General features: G+C 40.1%; 1 protein-coding gene across 2 annotated transcripts in view; it reads left to right on the forward strand.

The window, feature by feature from the left end:
• The window catches only part of ATP8A2 (ATPase phospholipid transporting 8A2), a 345,102-nt gene that overhangs the window by 311,917 nt on the left and 20,906 nt on the right, over positions 1 to 12,279 (forward strand). For both annotated transcript variants that reach the window (XM_075708776.1, XM_075708786.1), the window contains 2 exons: positions 3,261 to 3,349; positions 9,384 to 9,488. In XM_075708776.1, the coding sequence (XP_075564891.1) occupies positions 3,261 to 3,349; positions 9,384 to 9,488 (194 nt within the window). The remainder of the gene's footprint in view (positions 1 to 3,260; positions 3,350 to 9,383; positions 9,489 to 12,279) is intronic.

The following is a 12,279-nucleotide window of genomic DNA, read 5'->3' on the forward strand; positions in this document are numbered from 1 at the left end:
CCTCGTCAGTGCTTAGAAGACAGTCTACTGATGGCAGCATTTTAAGCTGCAATGTCTTCAGCAGGAGGACTTGCATTAGTCTCAAGTGTTTTTGCAGTGCCATGTGATTAATGGTTTCTGGTAGTTGGCTTTGGATGTGCTAGTCACTAATGTTTACATCAGTAGACAGAATAAAAATTACTTAGTTGCATATCGTGGGGCCTGTGTGATGACAAAGCTGGTCAAATTTTGAATTTGTTTAAAAAACCAAACTGTTTCTCCTCCTCCTAGTCTCGGTGACCTTCTAAAAAAGAAAAAAAAAATGGTGGTGGTTCCTGTTTAGTAGCTCTGCTTTTCTTATCTGGGGGAGATAACTGATAGCTGAAGGGTATTATTTGTTGGGACTGAGTATGGAACTGCCGTGTTTCTCTGAAGATGTATTGCAGTACTGTCTTCACTGCTGTCATGAATAGCTGAACAACTGGAATGGAGCACAGCAACAGCTGTGAATCCTCAGGAAGGCTTTGTTGTGATATATAGGTGTTCTTACTATAGCATCTGTTCATAACCCAGCCCTCTATCCCACAAGTTGGAGAATATCCTAAAAATGCTGTCTATGGATGTGCCCAGAACTTGCTAGGTGGTTTCCAGTGAATCCTCTGCTGAGGAGCTCCTCTCCTGTGAGCAGATGGTGTAACCCTGCCGGAGAGGAGGCAGAGTTCAGAGTTGTTCATGCAAGACAAACCAGTTCACTGTCATGCGGCATACCCGTCATATAACTCCAAAAGGAAAATAGAGATGAACAGGGAAGAAACCTTCCAGATGAGCTCAGGAATGGAGTAAAATCTTGGAAAGGGTTGTGTGGAAAAAGGCTTGCCAGTAGTAAAGTGAGTGTCTGACAGGGTTCAGATGAGATGAATAGTTTTACTGTTATGGTGCAGTTTGTGGACAGAATAATACTTGAGTAAAATGCATAATTGCAGGCAAAAAGTGTTTGGCTTGAGGTTTTTTGGTGTCGAGCTTAACATGTGAGATGTCCAAATTCATAGCCATTGATTGAGTTGTCAACATTTATAACAACAATAATAGCATTTAAACTTATACTGAACACATACTGAGATTGTTCGGCGCATTAAAAGTGTGTTGAGTTCCCTTCAGCTAGAAAAGCAAAAAGTGGAACGTAAAATACTTGAAGCCAAAACAGCAGAAAATGCGTATAGAATACTATGTCCCTTTTTTAGCCTTTATTAGCGCAGGCAATGAAAGGATGGTTGGTGGAAATGCTGCGGTGGTTAGACTGGTAGCACTTGAGGGTCATAGCCAAAGAAAAGCAAAGCATGAGGATAAATCTCATTATGTTTTGCTATTGTGGTGTTATAGTTCAGCTCTTTGGCTAACAATAGGGTTAAGATTTCCCTCTTACTCCTGTACATCCTTTTCCTTAAATAAGCATAGATCAAAACTGCCCATTTGCTTCTAGCATTCTCATGTGAAAGTAGGCATGAGGGCTCACAAATAACTGAGAGCTGATTCTGGGACTGGAATGTTTTTGCTTACTGTCTGTGTGGGAGGCAAAGTGTCCATAAATGTTTTAGCATGGTCTAGCTTGCTCTTGGTTTCAGCACAAGATTTACCACTGATCTGTCAGTCCAGCAACGGCATGAAGGATTTAACATTCAAAAGTGAAAAACGCTTTTGGAAGTACTCACTACTTGGCAATTCAAGGGCAAGTTGCGGCTAAATATGACCGAGTTGTGAGGTGGACAACTTTGAACAGAGATCAACACCAGGAGAAGATGCTGGGTGGTACTAGTGGACATCCTGGCAATGCAATGTGATAGGTTTTCTCAGTTTTAAAGCTTTGCTATAGTGAGTGGTGGAACTTCGTTCTGTTGTGATCAACCACGTTTGTCCTACAAAGGGTATAATTACAAATTTTTGTCTTCTCACAATGTATTTCAAACACTAGTAAGCATCTGGTTTGGTTCCATGTTCTGTAGCTCAACTTTGTGTTTGTCTGTAAAATGTCCTGACACTTCAGCACTGCGGGCCGCTCGTCTCTTGTGTGCTACAACAGTGACGCACAGCTGAGCCAGCCAAGCCTGTGTTGTACTGGTGAGACAGCTGCTTTGGTTCGGTGTCCATGGGTATAGGCTTCCCTGCCTTCAGCAACATCGCACACGAATGTCAGTAGATTAGTGTGTGTATTATATGCGGCATACAAAATATTGAGAAGTAAAGGTTTTGGGGAAGGGATATGGCAGTGTCCATAACTGGCAGAAGAGCAAAATGTGGCTAGCCACTGGAAACGCTGTAGACACCTTTCAGCCCCTGTTTTAGTTGTGTGCTGTGCATGAGTCATTACAGAAAAAAAAAAAGTCTTTTCTGTTTCTAATGTACTAGAGAACTTAAATGGTTCTTATGGGAGCTCCGTGTGTGTGCATGCAAGAGGTGGTGAGGTTGTCTGAAGTCTTCCATGTAGCAAACCTGGGCCTTACCATTAATTTATCTGTAAAAGATTCTAATGACCTAAAACAGCATTTCTGTAAATAGTGCTATATTTCAACTTTGTTCCCTAACTATGTTTGTGTGCTGGGATTTGCAGATATCTTTCTTCTCAAATCCTACTGAACTTTTTCTTCAAGCATTAAAACAATGAGAAGAACGCAAATATAAACTTTGAGCTCTTTGTTTATAAAAAAAAAAAAAAGAAAAAAAAGAAAAAAAGCCGTTTGTGGGACAGGAGTGAATCTTTCCCACCCTGGGTTTCAGGCAGCAGTAGTTTGAACAGGAAGTACTCTATAAATAAAGTGGTATATGAGCGAAACATTTTAGTGAGAAATGTATTTTCTTCATGTCAGTTTGATGCTGCTCAGAGATCTAGAACAGTGGGTAGAAAGACAGTAAGCAAAGGGCACAAAAGATAGTCAAAAAGTGGAAGCTAAATATACTTACAGTGCACTTTTTCATGAGTGAAAATGTGTCTGCCTGGATCCACAAACTAATATCAATGGAGGATTCACTTGATTTTTTTGAAAATTTCGAAGGAATTTGAGATCATAAGGAATGATCACAATGAGAAATGCCATTGCTGTTTGTTAATTATAGGCCTAACTTCTGTTACAAGTTAATGAGACTTACCACCACCACCAAATTTCAACATCATGCAGATCATGGATGCAGTACCTGTTTGACACCATCACTCTACCTTTTCCTTGTAAACAACCACTTAACGTGTAATGGCTTGAAAATACTCATGATTTATTTCTTTTTCTTCATAGGCTGGAATGGTGTTAAGATGTGGATACTTCTGGTTTGGCTTGTTTCTCGTGCCCACTGCGTGCCTTCTTAAAGACGTGGCATGGACAGCGTAAGTCCTGAACCTGTCCTGTCTGTGTTACAGGAATTATTCTGTATGCACATGTTGTCCAGTCCAGTATTGTTCTGTAAAGAACTATGAAGCCTTTCAGTGAGTGCAAAATGGTGATATTCGTTTGGGAGACCTGTGAGCAGGGTGAAGTGGGAGTCATTTCTCACCTGCCAATGCAACCAGCAATGTGAGAGAATGAGCCCTGAATCTGAAGGAGGCAGCCTTGTCTGAGTAATGAAGGTGTGTCGTCTTATTTGTGTTGTCTACCCTTTTGTCAAAGGCAAATTTAAATTAGACGTCAGAGATTTCCTATTCCAAAAAAGGAGCAAATAATTCGTTCAATTTGACTAAGGTTAGGTAGAAGGTAAAAACATGGCACTCTGATCCATACCCAGTAAGCTCCCAGTTATTTGTCAGCTGCCCTTTAGGTTCTCCTTCAACAGTGGGTCTTCCAAGGCTTAACCGAGAGAAGAGCAATACTCTGAACTCTGTGGTTGAAGTAAAGTCTTAATGATTCCTTCCCTGCCTAGGGAGGAGGAACAACCCTTGTGAAATACAAACCTGTATAATCCCCTTCTCTCAAAACTCTGTGGTTTCAAAGCATTGTGGAAGGCAAGCAGTTTCAAGAACTTTGATTTAAAGAGAAGCAACTTAACTTCTCTACCATTGCAATTTGAAATGCAGAAGTATCATTTTAATTTAGAATTTCTGGTGTTTTGTTCAGGTTGCTTTTAGGTGTCGTAAAATTTTCATCAATTTCATCAATTTCACCAAAATTTTCATCCTTTCCCTTGGAAAGCTGTGTTACAACCAAGAAGGTGTTGTTACATGGATATGTAATAACCTTGTGTGAGGAGCACCCAGGGCATTCCAACTCTGGGGCAAAAAGACAGATCGTAGCTGGAGTGAAGAGGGGAATATAGGTTAGCTTGTCACTTGTCACAAAGGCTTGAAGTGAAGCATCGTAACACATAACACTTTGCTCCAGGAATGAGCTGTCAGTCAGCCAAAGAAGATTCTTTGAATCATTTAGGTTGGAAAAGACCATTGAGTCCAATTGTAAACCTAACGCTGCCAAGTCAACTGATCTTGTTTACGGAGAAATTCAGAAAGTACTGAAAAAAGCAGAAAGTTTCCCAAATACAGGTACATTTCAAACACTGGCATAAAAGGATAAATCAGGTCATATGCACATACCTGAAAATCTTTTTTCTTCCTATGGGGTTGATAGCACAGCTAAATTAAACAGTAGGCAAATCTACTGATCGGTAAGTACTTTTTAAATGTTTTCCTATTTTCTTCCTCAGCTTAATTTTCATGAGCTACACTGCTAAAATTAAAACTAGGTATCATAATGTAAAATTTCTGTTCAGGCCAAACTATGATTTAATAGTCTAGCACACTAGAGAGTTTTTTGTTACACTCATTAAACTTCTCCAATTGAAAATTATTTTAAAATTCTAAAGCTGAGGCTAAAAGTTTAAATTTAGATACTGAACTGTGTCTATGACCTGCTTTTTAAAGCTGTGGGAAAAAAAAAAAAATCTTAGAATTCATTTAGCATAACAGGCCCTGCTCCTGTGTCAGGCACTGTGTAAAATTACCTGCTTAGAAGTAGTCAGTGGAACTACTTTTGTCACTAAAGCTAAACAGGAGCTGAACTGTCTGCAGCATCAGGGATCAAATACATATTTAGATGTCCACGATTCCGTGTTAGTTTTTGAAATATTTTCATGATAGTTGAATGTCCCAAAGTTGTCCTTGGTTCTTATCAGTTCTTGGCAAAAATGACTTAAGAATTGTAAAATAGGCCAGACCAAGGCAGGCTCATCCTCAGCTGTTACTCATTTAAAACTCTGTTACTGACTCAACCTGTGCTTTAATATTTCTTAGAGAAATCTCAGCAACATAATCCTTTCAGTGTTTCAGACCAAGAATGTACAGAGATTGTGAAGCTCTCAAGACAAATGTGTATGATTGATATACTGGATATTATCCCAACAGATTTTAAACAGGAGGCTCCTACCAACATTAAGCAAAAATCTGTTCTCTGAGCAGGACTTTTTTTTTTCTTTTCTTTTTTTTAACCTATCACTGAAAAATTAACACCACTAACATTTTAACTAGGATAAATGAAATGACACAGCTATCAGCACTGCCATATGGAAGGAGTAAAGGTCTGTTTCCTTTCCAAGAGACTTGCCATTCAAAACTTGAGCGCAAGGCCTCTGGAAATCAGCCGGCAGATTTCCACAGCAGTAGCTACACCACATTGCTGTCTGTAAGTCAGCAGAAACTGGTTTTAGCCATAAAATTCCAGCAGCTCTGACTTCTCATGGTCATGGAATTCATCCCTTTCAGTTTCTTTTGGACATGAAGCATATGTCCGCAGAAAGAGCATCCATGTGACCCAAAAGGTACATGCCTAATTTCAGTACAAAATACTGCCAGAAAAACATAAATATGGTACAGAGTTTTTGTCTGGAAGAAGGTTAAAAGGGATAGGAAAGCGTTTCAAATGCATACAAACCTTTGTTTCTAAACTGCTGTGCTGCATCCACTATCAAAACTTGTAATGCTGTAAGTAAGACCTAGTTTTACATGTTCCCTTTCTTACACAGGCTACAGTTGTCAACACACCTCTTATCTCCCATGTTCTCTGCAGCTCCAGGCTTTTTTATTTACGGGGTTTTTTTTCTTTGTAAGTGAATCAAGGAAATGTGGAAAACTCTCTTTAAAAAGAGAAGGAAGCTTATTATTAATACTTGGCTGCAATAGCAGGTTGTTAACTTTGGTCCACTACCCTGAATTCAGTGGCTTGGTTTGGATTTGGTTTTTGCCTTATAAAAGTCCCAGTTGTGCTACCATTGAAATGAACAGAGCTTTATAAGGTGAGTGCTTCCTCACAGTTGGCACATGTCACTTGAATGCATGTCACTGGTGCTAGGAAGTCTCAAAATAGCTGAGCCACAAAGCTATGGGGGAATTGTAAAAACACAGAGTGTATTCCAGCAAAATTAGGCAAGAGAGCAAGAATTTATTAATAATTGGTGTCTCAGTACTTAGTGTTACAGTGAAAAATACCCTGAGCCTTCCAATCACAACCAAAATCTTCATGTACTTTTTTTTTTTTTACTGTGGGGGCAGACGCGTGTTGCATTTGCCAGCTCCGCAGCATAAATAAGAGAGAAGGTATGAGGAGCTCTTCGCATCCTTGCACACGCTTGCAGTCCCTGGAACACAAGACTCCTAAAATGGCGTTGAGGATAATGAGCCAGAGTAGAGGTGTCATCACATTTAAGAAAAGTTTCTGAACATAACCACACTTCTCCCTGGCAGATTCTGGCCTCCCAAACCCCCTAAATATTCTCCTAGGGCAGTGAAGTGAAGCTATGCACTTCCCTGGCCTGGAAGGGGAAGGGCCACCCAAAATACAAAGATAACCCTTTGCCTGTTCTGATGGTCTATAATCTTAATATCCCAGTGTGTGAGGGAAAAGGTGAGTTTGTCTTTATGTAGCACATCAGATTTCAGCTGAACAGTAACAGCGAACACAAGATCTCATAATTTATTGAGGACTGATTGTGCATCTAGGGCCACTTGTAAAGTACAAGGTAAAAGCTAAGATTTCTACCTGTATTTTTGTGTATCAAAAGTTAATAATGTGCTGCTGTGAAAAAGTCATGAAGTATCCAGTCCTGTTGCCAGCAGTTCATGGAGTATTTGCAATTGACTTTGATGTGAGCAAGCCCAGACTCTGAGGCAGTTGTATACCATATTTTAGTATTTGGATTTGGAGAACCATGTGGATAGGTTAGCTCAGGCCCTTTTTATAAATACTTAATTACTGATTCTTCCATGGATGCTGTTGCTTCCAAGTGAAGGAGTGACTCGATGCATAACAATTCCTTGCAGGTTTATTGTTGCTTTATGGATACCCAGCCACAGCAGAGCCCATTTATCTCATCATTTCACACTACTTACTGCAGTACCCCCAATTTCAAGAGAACAGTATTTTTTCCATATTGTGAAATATCTATGCAGTGCCTCCTCATGCTGTGCTGCACTAATTGGGCTTTGATGCTCAGGCTCCATTCTGTTAAATTTTGAGTTCCATAGTCACTCCAAGGGAAAAGAAAAACATCTCTTACGGTGTATGGCAAGATGAACATGGAACCTTGGAGGAGATTGAATAACTTGTAGATTTCTGTGTTCTTGTCTGTGGGAAAACCAGTTATAAAGGATTTTAAAAGTTCCAGAAATGCTCAGTCTTCAAGTTTGCAATAGTAGATACAGCCTCTTTAAAAGGTAAGAGATGAGTTCAAGGTCAAAATTTCAATGTATTTACTCAAATTAAAGAGTGTGATAGTGAAGTCAACTGTAAAGATTATAAGAATTAATAGCTCAAAGCTTTCTCATTTTAATCGCTATAGTTTCCCTTCCTCAAAGAGGAGACCAGTCTAATCATTAGCCTAACTAGTTATAAGAAGTTGAATCTAATTAATTTCTGTGCAGCTATTGGTAATTTCACGTTCTTGAAACATTACGGGTTTTAAAAATATCCTTGCTACTGATTTCTTCCGTCACAGTACGTTGGTATTCCCTTGCAAATCATACATCTTTGGTGGTTTGTTTTAATATGGCGCTTGTCTAAGTACATCCTGATACTCTTTTATCTCCAGATTTTGCTATACTTCATCTTTTGTTGTTCTCTTTTTTTTCCTCTTAAATACAGATGTGTTTTGAAAATTAGTTTTCATTTTAGCTTCTCATTTTGAGACATTTGGGGCCTAATTCAGCAACACAAAGACCAGAGGACTTGGATAACCTACTATTAATACCAAGGCACTGTCAATCTAAAATAGTATCAGCAAAGATTTTGTGGTCTTTGTTTCTTATTCCCCATGGAAGGAGTAATAAGAATCATGCTTTTTAAAAATAAATGCATCTTTATTATATTTTAATTACATATATACCAGTTATTATTTTTCTGCTAGAGGGAGTTTGACATTGTTTTACATCATTGGTTAAAGATTATAATATCTGCATATAAAAATTGTAAGGAAATTTTTGCCATCTCTAGAGTTGAAGAATATTATTTTAATGCCATGAAGCAAGTGGTGTCTCAGCCAGCTTGGTTCTATCTTGTTTTCAGGCTTATTGTGCAGTCACATGCAAATCAATATTATCTCATGGGACACTTTTCCTCCTTTAAGTGAAACAAAAGAGGAAGCTGATCAAAAACTGCCCGTTGGAGAAAGATCCCTGCATTTTGTATTATTGCTTTGCACATGTCGGGACAGAGGGGACTAGATTCTCCACTTACATCAATGTAATTTAGGTATAATAGCACTAGAGCAGTGGGTGAAACTGGGAAAAAAAAGGGCCAAGTCTCTACATGGGGGACACTGCTCTCCAGATTTTGGTTGCACATGTGGTACATGGATTGCTCTTTGAATCCCCAAGCTGAGAAAAGAGGACACAGCCAGTCTTGTTACTGTCACTTTGAAAGCTCAGTGGGGAGAGAAGTGCCTTTCCAAGTCATGTGAGACTGATAAATGAAAATAAAGGGGTTTGAATGGCAGTTATTATCTGCGACTCTCCTCAGGTTTTCAGAGCAGTGCCACGCATAGCTCAAAAGAGAGTGGAATCATGTTTTACTGCCATGAATATTCAATGAATCCCAGCTCTTTTGTCTGAGTGCCCGGGTCCTGAGCAGTCCCACGGCAGCAGTGTCAGGTCTCCATAGTCCTGTAGCTTTGCTGCTTGGTTAGATTTTGAGTGTTGTGTTGAAGCAGCCAAGCTCTGCTGAATTTGAAGTCCTTTGGATTTCTCATTTCTTAAGTAATATTTCCCAGGTATTGTGAACCTGGATTGACATGCATACACTGTGACTTACTTCCCAAATCCTTCAAGGGAAAGCCCTGCACCTCAGATGAGAATCTGAGAGGTAAAATTGGGGCTTTGTAACAAAACAAATGTTCACGTGGCCTTTTTGTTTTGTTTTTCTGTTTATCTTTTCCTTGTGGTACAGGGCCAGGCATACCTACCATAAAACTTTGCTGGAGCAAGTTAAGGAGTTGGAGACGAAGACGAGAGAGCTGGGAAAAGCCATGCTTCGTGATAGTAATGGAAAGAGGTGGGGCAAGTCTATGCTAATGCTTAAAACAGACACTTCTTGTTCTCTCCCCTCCCTATTTCTCATTCACCATTCAAAGCTGATTCCAGACAGGGTAAGAAGGCTTCTCTCCTGTATTATTCATTTATTGCTGTTCCTTTTCATATATGTCTGTTGCCCCCACTGAAATCAACACTTCCAGTTTCCTTTCTCCTGCATTATTGCTGTGAAGCTGTATTAGCAACTGCTGCTCAGTCTCCTGCCTGGTAAGTTGTAGTGGTATTACCTGGCCACTGGGCCAGGTTGGTTTTGAAAGGACTTTGTTCTATGTCATTAAAAAAAAAAAAAAAAAATCCAATAACCATATCAGGGGAGGGAACTGTCTGCGACTCAGGATATGAAGACAGTTAGACTGTAGGTGAAAGGAGAACTGACTAATCCAGTGTGCCCTACAACTTCATTCAGTCTCACCTTAAGGATTTTTCTTTTTTTTATGCCTTTGCTTTTTTCCACTGCAGCTTACAGGCAGGCCTCTGCTTTCAGGTTTCTCAGTTTCTCGTTGTGCCTCTCCCTTATATCCACACCATATGGACTTGAACATATTGCTATTATTGAATCTTTCATTGTAAGGGAGAGTATGTGTTGTGTGGGAACTTTTGTCTCTTCTGAAAGAAGCTAAAGAAAATCATAGTGAGGCTTTTGCATCCGACAGTTTCATTACCATCTCAGAACGTGGTTCTGCATCAGCTGGTCGGAAAAGCTCCCCAAGTTCAAAAAGGTTTTAGAACTAACTCTTCTGTTCCTTACACAATATGGCACCACATGACTTGCTAAGAAACTACATGATCATTAAACTGGATTTTAGCAAACCTTATAAACTAGCAAACTGAGTGGAATGGGGCTTTAAAAAGATTGTGTTCTTCTGGGGCAGGGTCATCCTTTGAGCCTTTGATGTCTATTCTAAGGTAAACTAATTGCCATATTGTAGCTGCCGCTAAGACGAGCAGATAGTAGATTTTTCAGCTGAACTTGTGAGTTAATAAGCACTATTTTTAGGGAAAATTATCAGGGAGTGAGTCTACCAAGATTATAGTAAAGTGAAAAGCTTTAAAAAATGTTTGTGTGAACTTTAATGTGTTTATAAGATGTCCTTAGTGACCAGAGTTTGCTCCTCAGAGGCCAAGACAAAGTAAACACAGTGTTATTGATTAAGATCACTTCAAAACACTTGGTATGCTCAGTTTTTATTTTGAGTTGTTTTTCTGCTGTGACTTTTGGATCCTACAAAACACAGCTTATAAATTGCACTCACTTGCAAAAGTCACACATCAAATAATTTAAAAAGAAAAAGCAAACTTTGCAGCACTGGTAGACAAAGGCAACCTTCTATGCCACAATTAAAACCAAGAAAGATGCCTGAAATTAGGCATTTAATTTAAAATGGGCCTTGTTTTTAGAGGGCTGAGCAAACACCTTGAAGTCAGTTGGAGCTAAAGCACTTGGTATGAAAATCAGGTCAGCCTCCCAGGCCAGAAAGGTGTAACTTGGTGTTGTGAGATGCTGACTGATTAGATGCCAGGCAAGTGTAATCCAGGCCAGCAGACCAGGCACACGGCTCTGGTAGTATGAGCCCCTTGGCTGTTGCTGTGGTTCTTTTCCATGCATAGGGTGTAAAGTTGCATTTGTGTTGGTTTGTAGCATTTGTGTTTTCCTGCCAATATTTAGTGCCAGTTATTGACAGCCAGAGAGGAGAGCGAGACAGCTTTTTGCCTGATGAATCTCTGGGTTGCAAGGCAAGTTGACATACTGTTAATAGCGAGAGAGACAGTTCACATTTGATCTGTTTATCTGTGCGTGTATGTGTCTCCAAGAACTTGATGGGTTTCTTCTCTGTTTACACAGTCCTGACTTTCTGTAAATTTAATGGTCGTGTTGTAATTCATTCATATGCTACATGTTTTCATAGCCTTTCATTTTATTGCATTCTCACTGCAAACTCTTTCATCTGCATTCCTCCTCCATATAGCTTCACTTCATTCTCGAAACGCTTGCATGGAGATGATGTAAGGAATCCCTTCTGGCCCTCCTTCCCATTCTCCCTCCCCCCTTCTTGCCACGCATTTGTTTGTTCTCCTTCCTAATTGCTCCCAGATTTTCTGGGTGGTCCATCTGTGAACTAGATAATGGTAGAGTGCCTCTGCCTGCTAGGAGCTGGTGTGCTGTGCTTGTGATGTGGCCTCCTGAGTGCTCTTCAGAGTTGTTCTGTCTTTTATCTCTTTTGTTTGTCTCCTGGCTCTTTCACACCTGCTAGAAATCATGTGCTTGTCCAAAGGGAAGGGTGAGGGTGGGAAAGAAGCAGAGTGGGAACTTTCTGCATTTACAGCCGCTCTGGTTCATGTTCTTTATTTTTTAAAAACTTCCTTGAAGCCGGAGGAAACGAGTGCTGAGACGTGTGCGCTGCTCTCCCCTCCTGCCCGCAGCCCCATTGCTCTTGGGATATTTCTGGCAATGTGACACTATGCAGGAAGGGGAAGTAACCAGAGTCTCCTCGTTTCTAATGGAAAGTGGAGAGCTGCGTTAAAACTGCACGGGTCTGTCCGTCACCTCCGAGTAACAGTGTTAGCTCGTGGTTGGAAGTGTTCCTGAAAACATATCCATTAGGTGTTGGTTTGTTCAGGCAGCTGTGGAAGATAAGCTGGCTGTCATCAGGGTCTGTTTTCTTGGCCCGCATAGTGGACGCTATTTTTGTTCAGTGTTTTTCACAAACAACAAAAAAAATCACACCCAATTACAGATAAGAGAAGGATTTAGG

This window comes from Pelecanus crispus, chromosome 1 (genome assembly GCF_030463565.1).
Source record: "Pelecanus crispus isolate bPelCri1 chromosome 1, bPelCri1.pri, whole genome shotgun sequence".
NCBI classification, from domain to species: Eukaryota; Metazoa; Chordata; class Aves; order Pelecaniformes; family Pelecanidae; genus Pelecanus; species Pelecanus crispus.